Consider the following 14,277-nt stretch of genomic DNA (forward strand, 5'->3'; position numbering starts at 1 on the left):
GGTTACAGTCATAGTACCTCACAATAAGACAGAAATCTTTAACAAATTCATGGATCCAGACTATAAGCTGCATCACTGCCAAAATCTAATCACTTGGTCCTTGTGTCATTTCTGACCTTCACTGCAAATTTCATCCAGATCTGCGAGTAGGATTTTTGAGTGATGTTGCTGACTGACAGACAGACGGACAAACGTACACCAATTGTCACATAACTCCACCTTTGCTTGTTGGAGTAATAATAATATTAATAATAACAATAATAATAATAATAATATGTTGCACTTGATTTAAGTCAGCAGCAGAGTTTTAATACTGGAGGTCTTAACTATTACAATAAGATTCACGGCATTTTAAACAATACATGCTTTTTTTTTTAACTGTAACTGACCAACTCGCAGTTTTTATCCATTTCTTTTGTATTCTCCGCTCTTTTAAAGAAAATAACTGTGTGAACAGGCAGTTTTTTATTCTCAGACTGTAGTGTTTTTGCCAGATGGAGCTGCTAAACACAGGTTTTACTTTATGACTGTTCAGCTCCAATGATCGCAAAATCTGCAACATCATGGTGACGGCAGCTCTTTGACTGCACCCAGACACTTAACAGAACTTTAATGGTTCTCATATCTACACGCATGTTTGTGTACTGATTATACAACCAGAATACCGCATGTCCAGTAGGGAGCTGTAGAGCTGTTGGCAGCTCCGTTTATGAACTTTGGAAGCATCTGCTGTCCTCTGGCCATCTAGAATAACATTATTACAGGTAGTACTGACAATGCTGAACTTACCTTTTATGAATATAATTATAAATTTGTCCTTGGTTTCTGTCCATTTTCTGGTTCAGAACGTTGCTCTGACTGTAAAATTGATCTCAAAGCAGAAAAAGCCTTCAAGGGACAACTCATCTAAAAGCAGAGTAAAACTTATCTGGAGCACTATTGATTCATTCTGCTAGTTTATGCTGCAAGTGTTGGAGTTTGACTTGTGGAACTCTGGGGTGGCAAAAAATGTAATCTAAAGATTAAATATAACGTAGGAGGTTAAACAGTGGTGTGATTCTAATATACTGACACAGCTGATGATAAATTACCACTGAAAATCTTCTTCTCACTCCTGTGTTTTCAGGCCAACAACAACGCAGCGGTGTGCCTGCTGTACCTGGGGCGGCTGAAGGAGTCCCTGGGCCAGCTGGAGGGCCTGGTGCAGCAGGACCCCACGCTCTACCTCCATGAGAGCGTGCTCTTCAACCTGACCACTATGTACGAGCTGGAGTCGTCTCGCAGCACCCAGAAGAAGCAGGCCCTGCTGGAGGCCGTGGCCTGCCGGGAGGGAGACAGCTTCAACACCCAGTGCCTCAAACTGGTGTAGAGGCAGGAGAACTGGGATGGAGACACACTACAGCTGTCCTCCTGGGAGATGCAGAATTAAAGTAGAATGTCCAGGAGGGAGGAAAGCTCCGCATCCTGTCAGAGCGTGGTGATGGGATGTTTGGTTTCCCAAATGTAAGTTGATCCTTGATGTCTGAGAGCTGGTTTTATTGTTAATACTCCAGAACAGGGACACATTTCTGATAAGCCCAGCAACAAAATCAGCTCACATATACTGGTAGACTGGAGCAGCAAAAACCCTGTATGTACACCAGTTTTATTTTACAGTTTAACACAAGAGTCTGGCATTTCGGGGAAACGTGTTTATTTCCTGAGGATAGAAATCTCTCTGACTCCTACACATGAAGCTACAGCAGCTGGTAGAACCTATCAATGAACACATTCTAACCCTTAAATCAGAAGTGTAAAGAGTCGCAGGTTACATACTCGAGTATTTCTTGACCAGACCCAATGATTGTTGCTAAGCAACAAGTGAGAATCAATGAAGTCACTGAACCAGAACAAGAAAATGGAGACTGAGGTCCTGCTAAGACCTGTAGAATGAGGTCCATGTGATTGACTGGGGTCATTCATAGAGAACTAATCACCACCAGAGCAGCAGCGTTGCCACGTTTACTACCAGCTGTGTGAGCTATCATTAGTGTGTTATGCTCTTACTGGTCATTACATTTTATGTTTTTGTTCCAATATGTTGAGATTTGATGATTTATCCACCACTAGACTGTAAACAGAAGTAGTGGAAGTCTTTTACTGCATAACTGAAGCACATGTATGAGGAAAAATTCTTTGATAGTGAAAGTGTAAAACAAAAAAAAGGTGAAATCTGATTGGCAATGAATTATGATTCCATTTTTAATAATGAAGGTCGTACATCTTGGAGGGGGGACACCTCGATGTTTCAGTTTGCTTCACTCATGAGCTCTTTTGTATTAGAAAAATTGGATTACGTTTGAATCACAGTTAAAACTAAACAGAAGATGATTGTAGCAGGTTGCCAAGCTTTACCATTTTTTTCCTCCTTTGGTTTTTATAGTTTTACTGATTTCTCAGGGACACCTGAGAACAACAAGCACTTCTTTACTAACTTAGCCAGCAGGGCGGCTAAAAACTAGCTCATTGACACCTCCAACTGTCCATCACACAACCATAGAAGTCCCTAAAGAAACAGCCTAGCACCTACCCTGTAACACACAGTCAGTGTCCATCAGCTGCTTTCTCTTGTTGTTAGCATTGATGCTAAGCTAAGCTAAGCTACACGGCTGCTGCCTACAGCTTCATGTTTAGCAGACAGAGAAGGAAATTAAGAGAACACAAATAAACACATTCCCCAAATATTCTTTTACACTTGTGATATTTTAGAAATCCCAGTCAGCACCACTACAGAGGAATCATCAGATGATCCGTTATTAGGGTAAAAACAGACCGTCACACTACAGTCTGAGGTTTTTAGGGAACTGCTGGCTCGTAATGTGAGACCTGAGATGGGCATTATCCTGAGCTGCACTGTTTAAAGACTAATAAACTCCACAGCAGCCCTTTGTGAAGCTGCACACCTGGAACAGCGCATTAACAGACCACTTTCACTCATTAACCAGTGAAACTAAAGCAGCCCGTCAGATCGCATCGTCCACTAAACAGAAATGTAAAGTAGGAATCCAGAACTGTACATATCAAAGAGGTGGATGTTTTTTTTTCTTTTGAAATGATTATATTGAGATAATTGTCTTTTATTGATTTGTCTTCCACTGTTTACATACTGTGCTGATCATATTTATGTACATTAAAATACATTTTGTTTTATTCTAAATCAACCTGATTAAAGGTCAAGCTGATAAAAACACACAAATTAAAATCATTAGCAGCTTTATTTTTCTTACAATATAAACTGTATATTGATCTGTCAGTGATGCTTCACCCCATTAGCTCAGATAAATCATGTCATTTCTCTTTATTGATCCAGACAGATTGGAATATAAAATTAGAAAACAGTGATGCCAGTAGTCAGAATTATTTCTACATTTAAGAGAATAAAGCATTTATCAGCTTATCATGATGTGAAACAAGTATTCAGACCTTGAATTAATACCTACTCTGGTAAAAGTAGAGGCAAATGATACTGAAGTGTTCTAAAAGTAAAGTACTCCTGCAGAGTGGCCCCTTTAAAAGTGTTAGATTCCATTATTATTCCAGATGCTTTAACATCTGGGCAGCATTTCAATGGAAGATGGTTGACATGAAGCTAGACTGAACCATGTGAAAGGTTGCTGGGCGGTGTTTAGTATCATATTTTATGATGTGATCACAGTTAAATGTGTTTCTACCCATCACAGGTTCTGATTTATAGTACAATGAAGTGTATCTATAGAACCCCCCTATAGGGCTACATCATTTCATCCAACTCTAAAAGGCCTCTTGGTGCGTAATGATTGCTTTAATCGTCTGTAGATTTCTCACTATTCTACGTAATTATTTGCCTCTTCCCAATCACCCTGATTTAGTGTGAGCAGTGGTCATGTAGTGAATCCATCCAGTCGTTCCTCAGAATGCCTTCAGAGAAGCCACATACTTCTGGCGGATTTCAAAGTCATCAGCAGGTCTGTTGTAAGCCTTCCACACCGGCTCCCCCACAAACAGCCTCATGACTTTAGTGTAGTCCTGTAGATACAAAGAGTTCAGATCAGAAGCTGGTCAATTACTCTCTCAAAAGTTATAGAACATTCCAGTTTCTCCATGGTAAATGGTTGTATTTATACATCACATTCACCCACTGATGGCGGGAGCTGCCATGCAAGGCACTAACCACGACCCATCAGGAGCAATTAAGGGTTAGGTGTCTTGCTCAGGGACACCTCGACATGAGCACAACGGGCCGGGGATTGAACCGCAACCTTCCGGTTGCGAGACGGCCACTCTACCCACTGAGCCATGCCGCCCATGTGAGTGTTTCTTTGTACTCCAAAATGAAAGCACAGAACAAATAAACAGATAAAGTTAAAAACAATCTATTTACAAAACCAAAATGTATTCTAAACTTCTGACTCATCAGAGTAGCACCTTTGGCAGATATATCAGCTGAACACACTCATTCCTTCCACAGTGGAAATCAAACATTCTTCAGAAAGTTCTTCCAGTTCTACAGCAGAAGTTCCCATAAATGTGTGGAAGTTCCCATAAATGTGTGGTTCTTGTAGGTTCTTTGCTTTCACTCTTCTGTCCAGTTCATCCAAACCAGCTCCATGGGGTTTAAGTCTGGAGACTGTGCTGCCACTCCATGTTTTCAACCATCTGGTTCTTTGTTCCTAAGGTAGTTCTGCAGAGCTTGGACTGATGTTCTGGGTCATTATCTGCTGTAGGATGAACCTCTGACCAACTAGAACATACCAGAGGGTTCTGCATGGAGCTGCAGAATGCTGTGGTAGACGTTTAGGTTCAGGGTTCCTCTCACTCTGTACACGTATGGAATGAACCAGTGAGGCAAAGCAGGAACTTAAGACTGTTTGACTGTACAGACTGGAGTGTTTCTGAAGCTGCCAACAACAACCTGGATGATCTGACAGACACAGTGACGGCTTCCAACAGTTTCTGTGAGGACGTGTTCAGGATTTACAGCAATAACTAGCCATGGTTCACCACCAACCTGCGATAGCTCCACCACGCCAAGGAGGACGCCTAAGGGAGGGACAGAGACTCACTGAACAAAGATCTGAGTGGCTAAGAGGAGCTACTCTGAAACTGAAGAACCGGTTCTCAGCTAACAACCCTGCTTCAGTGAGGAGAGGCCTTCTAGACGTCACCACCTACAGGAGACCCTCCCCCCTGCCAAAGCAACCAGAGATCTGGACAACAACATCAACAATACCTTCTACTGTAGGTTTAAAAAGGGATGCATTCACACCCCTCACCCACCCAACAACCCCCATCACACCTCAAACTGTTAGAAGAACAGCTTCCACCCCACTACCATCACCCTGATAAGCAGCTCCATTCCTCCACATCTGTACAGTATACCAGTGGACATGTCCAGTACTTTCTGCACTCCATCATCATCTAGTAATTATCATTTTTGCACTACTGTGTTTATATGTGAAGAGTTCATTTGCAAAACAGGTAACTCGGTTTTCAGAAAACTCATTTTTTATTGTTTACTTGAGATAATAACGCTAATAATTTATTTTCTCTCTATTTTGTCATGTATTTTTTTACTAAGTCAAATCCACTCAACTTCAGTTTGATTGATATTATCTCAAGTAAACAATAAAAAAAAGTTTTCTGAAAATGTATTAAAATGGAGTTATCTGTTTTTGCAAATTAACTCTTCATATTTCTTTCGATCTTGTAAATTTCTGTATATATTGTGTTATATTTATTTTTGTTACTATTTTTTTTCCCTCTTCTTCTTGCTACATATTTTTTTAAACTATTATTCTCTTTCCTCATTCCTAGGATGACACCATCAGCTGAAACCAAATTCCTTGTATGTTCTGTACATACTTGGCCATTAAAGCTGATTCTGAGTCTCTCCATTTTTACAGCAACTCACTACTTTCTGCAGTACAGTACCGTTCTAGTAATGTTCTGGAGGGTTCCACGGTGTGTTCCAACACTACTTTATGCAGACAGAGGGGGTTGAAAGGAATCTAGAAAAGTTGGGACACCTGTAGGATTTGGTAGCTCCAACTTTCAAGGCTTTATCAACCTCCATTGCTGCACACAGCTTTAAGTAGTTAACCCATTTCTGTTCCCTGGAAAAGGTATTTTTGTATAATTCTGAAATGTATGTTATTTTTCAGTTTTGGATAACCTTACCTTCTTTTTTTTTTTTTTACCTCTGACAGTTCACCACTTACCTTTGGACCATTTCAAGCTGAATTTCAAAGTAAATTTACCGTGAGCGAAAAAACAGAAGCTTCACATGAGAGTGGTGACAGTCCCAACAACAGGAACTCATCTGCATGTCTGATAGCTCACAGCGCCGCAGCTGGACTGCACAATGTACTCTATTTTAATATTTAAGAGACATTTCATCTGATAAGTTTGATTAAACATTAGCTTCATTAACTCTGATAACGCACGGTTGTGTTTGCATTTTGCTGTATGGAAATAACACTCGGGTTGTGCTCTCAATATTTGTTCAGGAAGTCAAATATTGTTCTTGTCTGCAGCAGAACAGAACAGTTTCTCCTCAGGCATCATTAAAACTGTGAGTTCTGAGTATCTAATCATCCGCAGAACAAACAGAACAGTTATGTACTGAAGTGTTTTCTAGGACTGTGACTTCATAGAATTCCTGCATCCCACCCAAACATCATCAGTACGCTTTAAGAAGGTGATTCATGTCGTCTGGATGCAGTAATTTCAGGAGCATGTCCTCCGTTTCTGATGTGTAGCAGATGTTGTTCGACGTACCGTTTCATCCAGGGTGAAGCGGTGGTAGATGCCGGCTGGCAGGGTGATCAGGTCTCCTTTGCCCAGGTCGATCCGGATCCATCTGTCCTGCTTGTCTCTGATGTCAAAGTAGGCCCGGCCGTCCAGGATGTAGCGGATCTCATCGTCCAGGTGTAAGTGTTCGGTGAAGAACATCTTCAGCTGGAGGGACAGACGGACAGAATTCTACAAATCGACAGTTTCATTGAGCTTTTATCCAAAACAACAAACATCTGAGAGTAGAAACACCAGCAAGGATCTAGTCAGAAGGAAAGAACCTGGATAAGAACCATAAAACAGGTTCTAGTGAGATAGTAGGACCGTGGTGTTAACAGGAAGTGCAGATGGAAGAGGATGATTTTTTTTTTTTTTGAAGAGCTAGTTTTAGTCTTTTCTTAAAGATTGAGAGACTCTGCAGATGGAACAGAGTTTGGTAACTCGTTCCACCACCGGGGAACCACAGAGGAGAAGAGTCCAGCTATGGACCGACACGTCTGACTAATGCTGGATTCCTCTCTGAATTCTAAATCTTCACGTAGTTCAAATGTTATCTGTCCAGACGTTAACAGTGGTTGCAGAAGATGCTGATAAAGAACTTAGAAACCACTTCAGAACATCGTCCATCACAGCTCAGATCATCTTCTGCAGTTCGTAGGAACTTTTCTAACAAACCAGGAATCTTAGAAGAAAAAAACTCCCTTCCTTTGTAGAAGTTCTGCTGCGTAAAACCTGCAGTTACCTTGGTCTCATAGTCAGGTAGGGTGTCCTTGCGGATACTGAGGATGTCCATGTAGGTGTAGCCCTGCTCTTTGCGGATTTTTTCCAGCTCTGGGTCTGCTTCATAGATATCAGCATTCAGCTGCAGAAACAGGAGAACAAACGGATCTGTTATTAATCAGAAAGTGGTTGGTTTGTTGCTGATGGACTGTTTGTTCCTCTCCTATGTGATGATAATGATGTGATCCTGATTCTTGATTACAGTCACTTTAAGCTCCCCGTGTCTGATAGACGTAAATTACTGAGAGCAACAACCACTGGTTAAGATTCTAGAAATCTGATCTGTTTCTAGAAAGTGGCTCCAGTGAAAAGTGCTCGTTGTGTTCAGTAGATGTAGAGCAGCACAGACTCTTAGTTTGGAAAAGAGGTGAATTTTATTATAAATGTCCTTTTTAAAGCTGAAAAAATGTCTTTCACCTCCAATGTCAGAATTCAAAATAAATATAACTTTCCAAATAGCTAGATACAAAGACTCTCCTTTTAGATTGTTTTATTTATGTACACTACTGGTCAATAATTGGGGTCATCCAGAGGAGTCCATGTTTTCCATGAAAACTCACACTTTTATTCATGTGCTAACATAACTGCACAAGGGTTTTCTAATCATCAATGAGCCTTTCAACACCATTAGCTAACACAATGTAGCTTTAGAACACAGGTGTGATGGTTGCTGGAAATGTTCCTCTGTACCCCTATGGAGATATTCCATTAAAAATCAGCTGTTTCCAGCTACAATAATCATTTACCACAGTAACAATGTCTACACTGGATTTATCATTAATGTAATGTCATCTTCATTGGAATAAAACTGCTGAGTACATTTGTAAGACCCCAAACTTTGGAACAGTAGTGTCTTTCCTGGACTTCTTGGTCATTTGGATGAACCAACATTTTAGTAATATAAAAGAACAGAAGGTTGACTACTGTGAAGCTCCAGAGGACGGTAATAAACAGCCCGAATCTGAAGGACTCAACCCAGAAACACTGCAGTAAATACAGAAACTGTGTTTAATTATTAAACTGACTGTTGCTCTGTTTTTATTTAGATAAATTATAGGATCAGTTAGAAGTCTTAAGTCATAAAATCCTGTAAATATATCCGCTTTAAGCAGGAAAACTAAAAGTTCGTGCAGTCATTCCTCCTCAGAAAACTACATTTAGCTGTCCTCCTGGTGCCTGGACTCCTGAGGCTGACCTGTACAGGATCAGCTGTCTCCATGGAGGAGAACCTTCAGGTTCAGGCTGGTAGACCAGCATGAAGCTGAACCCGCTCTGGGATCAGGAGACTAATCAGTAAGTTCTGTAAGATAAGCAGCTTTATAAATACAAAGCACAGCTGAAGCACCGACAGGCTGAGGAGCTCCTGATCTTCTCACCTTCCAGTAGAACACCCCCAGCTGGTTCAGCTCCTTCAGAGGAACGGGCTGGTTCGGGTTCAGTCTGTGGGGCTTCCTCTGGTCCTCCTCAGAGGAGTCCATGTACCAGGCTTCTAGAGTCATGGTGGAGGAACCGCTGCACGCTGGAATCTACCAGAAAACACTGACGGATGGTCCGAGTGGGAGAGACTTCAGGTCACATGACTGCATCACGTGACTTCCGTCAGAGAGCCGTAGAGTGGTGGTTTGGATTCACAATAAAATATAACTCATATCACTGTGCTAGTGATATCTGCCAGCATGATACTACTAATAGTGATATAGTATAAAATAATAACATGATATAATATAATTTATTATAATATAATATAGCACGATATCTTATAATATAGAATCATATAATATATTCTAATATGAAATAATATAATACAATAGAGTATAATATACTATAATAGCATAGAATACAATAGAATATAGTATAATACAATATAGCAAAACATAATATAATAGAGTATAACATATAGGATAAAGTACAATAAAATAATATTGTATTGTGTTGCTTACAGAGTGTCAGTACTGTACTACTTCATTCTCATCCGTGTACATATTGTAAATGTCATTACTATTTTATTATTATAGTATAAGATAATATAGTGTAATATGATATAACATAATTTATTCAAGAATTCAAGGATATTTATTTATTGTCAATGCATTTCTGCAACAAAACTTTTTTGGCACCTCCAAAAAAAAAAAACTAAAAACAACATAGCATAACAAACAATGAACAACTGTATAAAACACGTATTAAATATTTATATACAAGTAAATAATATTTTAAAAGTGTAATATTGCAATGAGGTCTAACGTCTGCTTTAAAGTGTCTGATGAAAGTAACAGAATAAATCTAATATAATATAAATAATATATAATAATAATATATTATTGTTGTTATTATTATTATTGTTGTTGTTATTATATGGTTGTTATTATTATATGGTTGCTAGAAATAATAAAAATCTAAGTTGACTTTGAAGCTTCACCGGAAGTACTGGTTTCTGTCCTAAACTAATCATGACAATAATAAAAGCACCAAAATGACTTCACTGATACCATGAGTGAATACTGACCTCCAGTGGGCAAAGTAATAATCACGATAATAATAATAATAATAATAATAATAATAACAATAACAATAATAATAATAATAATAATAATAATAATAATAATAATTAATAGGACGAACAAATCGTAGTAGAACAGGTGAACTGTTTGTTTTTACTCTATAGTATCAGTTCTGAACAAAGTATTATGGTGTTGACACTGACAGTATTTGTAGTGTGTTCACAAGTGTGTATGAAAGAATGTAAGACTCATGTAAACAGCATATTGAAACATAGTGAGCCATATTTAACCATATTGAGCCATATTTAACCATAACGAGCCATATTTAACCGTATTTAATACATCCACATGCCTAAGTGACAGAACACTGCCAGTATTGTCATTTTATTTTCTTCCTATAGTTTTACCGGAAGTTGCGTGTTCCTGGTCACTGTTGAAGTGAAGCTGACGATCCTCTCGTGTAAACCTGCTACATTATGAGCAATGGAGGTGGTTTTACTGGGTTGTCAGGAGACAAAATAAATATCCACCGACGAGGATGGGATTCGAACCCACGCGTGCAGAGCACAATGGATTAGCAATCCATCGCCTTAACCACTCGGCCACCTCGTCTGATGACGCGCTGTTTATACAGGACAGACCTCTGTGGGAATGTCAGGACAGTGTTTGTTATGTAGATGTTCTACTGACTGATTCTGCATCTTCCTAGTTGATCTGGAACAGACCTGAGGAGCCTCACTGGTCCACAGACATCAGTTGTAGGGTTTAGGAAGGAATGTGAGACATTACTGAGAGACAAATGAGAAATAAGTACAAAGCAAACATTTAATCCTATTTGAAAGGTGCCTAGAGATGAAGCTGGTCTGCTTGAAGCCAAACATGAAGAATATTAGCTTTTCCAGGTATTTATTCAGCTAAAATATCAGTAGATGTCATATTCTTCTGTGACCTCTGAAGCTAATTGTGCTCTGTTTAGCAAGGAGAGCAGCAGGTCCTGGATATCAGTATTAAAGGGGAACTTCGTTTTTTTTCAACCTGGGGTCTGTTTTCATATGTCATTTCATACATGTGAGTGATGGAGAAATGAATTTTTGACATAGCTCCAGTATTTAGCCAGGCAGGCAGCTTCGCAGCTCAGCTAGTGAAAAGTATGGGGCAACTTGCCCCCCGCGTCAACGTGCTTTTTTCCCCACACTGATCAGCTCAGATAGTCTCAATGAGTGTCCCACAACATACTAGAGATGAGAAGTGAACGAAAACCTCCACGTTACCTGGCGATCGCTCTTTGTTGTGGTCTGTATCCAAATCTCAGGATGCTAGAAAGCAAATCTCGTTCCGAAATCGCACGATAGCTCGCGCCAAAACACCGGTTTCATTCATTTCTCCATCACTCACATGTATGAAATGACATATGAAAACAGACCCCAGGTTGAAAAAATCCGAAGTTCCCCTTTAACCCTCCTGTTGTCCACTGGATTCAAATTGAGCCGTTTGGAAGTTTGAAAATGTGGGGGAAAAAAAAAAAATTTTCACAGTGAAACTTCTGATGTCCACATTTTCCACAATTTTTGGGAAATCTTTGAACATTTTTTGCTGGAAAAAAAGAAATGTTCAAAATGTTTCTTAAGAACATTCATAAAAAATTAGTATTTTATGAATGTTCTTAAAGAAAATATTGGAAGTTTTACTGATATCTCCTTTTGTTTCTCACTTTTGTCATTTTGTGTCTCATTTTTGCAATATTTTGTCTTACTTTTGTTGTTTTTTGTCTTTATGATCAAAACGACAAAGGCAGACAAAAAAAAGTTAAATCCTCTGTGGTTCAGGTCCAGATGACTAAATGTTGTGTTCCTTTGTAGACACTCTGTGATCTGGAAGCTGTAATGTGGAAATGATAAACTGAGGCTGAATGTTGATGCAATTTAATTTATTTTTCTTAAGAAATTTCGGGTTGTTCACGATGTTTAACAAAAAGATAATTCCCTAAATGTGCATATATTCAAAACCTACATTTTTGCACTAAAACAAAGGAACCATTAGGAGTTGTGGTTATTCATAGGTTATTATGCTGTGGTTTCACTGGTCTGGTCCACTTCAGGTCAAACTGGGCTGAATCTGGAACCTGAACTAAGATGGATTTGACTCCTCTGCTCTGAGGGATCTCACATGGAGGTGTAACTGGTGTTTAGCTGAGTCACTTCCAGGGTTTTCATCATGTGTTCTCACTCCCTCATTTACTGGGACACTGAATGGGACAAAAACATTGTTCATTACGTGTATTCCACCTCTGTTTTTCCTCTGTAATGAGTATTGTTTGTGTCGTGAATGAAAAAAATGCTACCTTGAACACTGAGCCTTGCAGTTTACACCAACTCTTCATCTCATTCACATCAAATCTGGTTGCTAATTACCGATACTGTCAATCCTAACACCGTCTGAAGGACACAAACCAGAGATTCAGGGTTCAGGCGGCGCTGCTTAAACAAGAAGAGAGTAATGAAGTCATTCAGGGAAAACTCTCCAGAACACACTGAGCTGCTTGCTGTACGAAGCACAAAAACATGATTAAAACAACAAAGAACAGCGCTGACAAAGAGAGGGAAAAACCTGATTTCACTCCAGAATAAGATCAGAATCTTATCCCCATTTTCTTTTCTAGAAATAAAATCATATACCAGTTACATTTTGCACATTTAAGTGTTTGACTGAGCCACAGTCCTGAACATCATAGTAATTATTACTGTAAAGAATGGTAGAGAAAAGCCATTATGAAGTCATGCTTCATAAAAAGGGGGAATAATATGTGATCACATGCAGCTTTCAGCTTTGTGTTGTTGTCAGTTCTGCTCTTAAAGCAACCTGAGCTGCTAATCTACACGTTTATTAACATGCAGGTCTAGTAGCAGATACTGCAGCTTTTATTTTTGGTCTGTGTGACCTATTTAGAGTAAAACTTAGGATATATCAGCCGCTACTGCAGGGGTGTTCAACATGAGGCCCGTGGGCCAAAAGCGGTCCTCAGAGGGGCCAATTCGGGCCTCAAAGTGTAAAAATTCCAGAGAAGACATTTACTGCAGATTGGAAATTAGTAAAGCTATAAATTTAAAATCATTTCTAGATCATGAAAGTGAAATACTGGATTGCTCATTGTTCTTTTGTCATTTTGTGTCTCATTTTTGTAATATTTGATCTTCTTTTGTTGTTTTTTGTCTTTGTTGTCTGATTTGTGGTTTGTCTCATGTTTTTTGTCATTGTGTGTCTTATTTTTTGTCTTGTCTGTGTTTTTTTTCTCTCATTTTTGTCATTATTTTATGCTTAGCCTTATTTCTTTTGTGTTTTTTTGTCTTGCTTTTTTGTCTATTTTGTCTTTTTGCTTTTCGATTTTGTCATTTTGTGTCTCGTTTGTTGCATTAATGTATTTTTTGTGTCGTTTTTGTCATTTGTCTATTTTTTGTCGCTTTGTAACTTTTTGTCTCTTTTTTTGCTTTGTTTTGTGTCTTCGACTCATTTTTTGTTATTTTGTTTCTCATTTTGTCATACTTTGTCTTGTTTTTGTTGTTTTTGTTTGACTTTTGTCATTTTGATCAGAAAGTTAAATCCTTATGGTTCTGTTCCACATGACTAAATGTTGTGTTCCTTTGTAGACACTCTGGAAGCTGTAATGTGGAAATGATAAACTGAGGCTGAATGTTGATGAAATTAACTCAGTTTTCTTAAGAAATTTCAGGTTATTCATGATGTTTAGTAAAAAGATAATTCCTTAAATTTGAACATTTTTACACTTAGACAAAAAGCAAAATGTGGAGTTGTGGTTATTTCTAGGTTACTATGCTGTGGTTTTACCGGTTCAGTCCACTAGAGGTCACATTGGGTTGAATGTGGAACCTGTTTCACTTCTGCCAATTCTTTATTTTTTAATCAATCTCCTTGAAGCCCCTTAGTCTCGGGGAAGCACGGCACTAAACTGCTGGAGTTGTTACTAGAGCTCTGTTGCTCGTCATAAAATCTTCATGTCGCTGGTCTCCGACACAGCGGCCCGGGTTCGATTCCTGTCCGCGGCCCTCTGCTGCATGTCTTGCCCCTGCTCTTCTCCCCATTTCCTGTCACTCTTCACTGCCACTATCACAATAAAAGGCAAAAAATAAATAAATAAAAGCTTCATTTCACAGCCGATGGTTCTAACCAA

General features: G+C 39.0%; 2 protein-coding genes and 1 non-coding gene across 5 annotated transcripts in view; 1 reads left to right on the forward strand and 2 right to left on the reverse strand.

The window, feature by feature from the left end:
• trappc12 (trafficking protein particle complex subunit 12) overlaps positions 1-5,910 on the forward strand; it is a 46,525-nt gene extending 40,615 nt beyond the window's left edge. For both annotated transcript variants that reach the window (XM_022192506.2, XM_051951026.1), the window contains exon 12: positions 1,127-5,910. In XM_022192506.2, coding sequence (XP_022048198.2) covers positions 1,127-1,369 — 243 coding nt within the window. In that variant the 3' untranslated portion in view covers positions 1,370-5,910. The remainder of the gene's footprint in view (positions 1-1,126) is intronic.
• On the reverse strand, positions 3,236-9,180 carry adi1 (acireductone dioxygenase 1). Of its 2 annotated transcripts, none has more exons than XM_051951027.1 (4): positions 8,967-9,180; positions 7,553-7,672; positions 6,796-6,999; positions 3,236-4,044 (listed from the first exon to the last, which is right to left on the reverse strand). In XM_051951027.1, exons 1-4 carry the CDS (start codon positions 9,087-9,089, stop codon positions 3,928-3,930), a joined length of 564 nt encoding a protein of 187 aa, XP_051806987.1. In that variant the 5' UTR covers positions 9,090-9,180; the 3' UTR covers positions 3,236-3,927. The 2 variants fall into 2 exon arrangements, with proteins under 2 accessions (XP_051806987.1, XP_022048199.1); XM_022192507.2 differs by having other exon boundaries at positions 6,796-6,975; positions 8,967-9,176.
• Positions 9,181-10,621: 1,441 nt separating this feature from the next.
• trnas-gcu (transfer RNA serine (anticodon GCU)) lies at positions 10,622-10,703 on the reverse strand. The gene has a single exon. It is a non-coding gene; the product is annotated as a tRNA-Ser (tRNA).
• Positions 10,704-14,277: the final 3,574 nt, after the last annotated feature.

The sequence above is a fragment of the Acanthochromis polyacanthus genome, chromosome 1 (genome assembly GCF_021347895.1).
Source record: "Acanthochromis polyacanthus isolate Apoly-LR-REF ecotype Palm Island chromosome 1, KAUST_Apoly_ChrSc, whole genome shotgun sequence".
Taxonomy (NCBI): domain Eukaryota; kingdom Metazoa; phylum Chordata; class Actinopteri; family Pomacentridae; genus Acanthochromis; species Acanthochromis polyacanthus.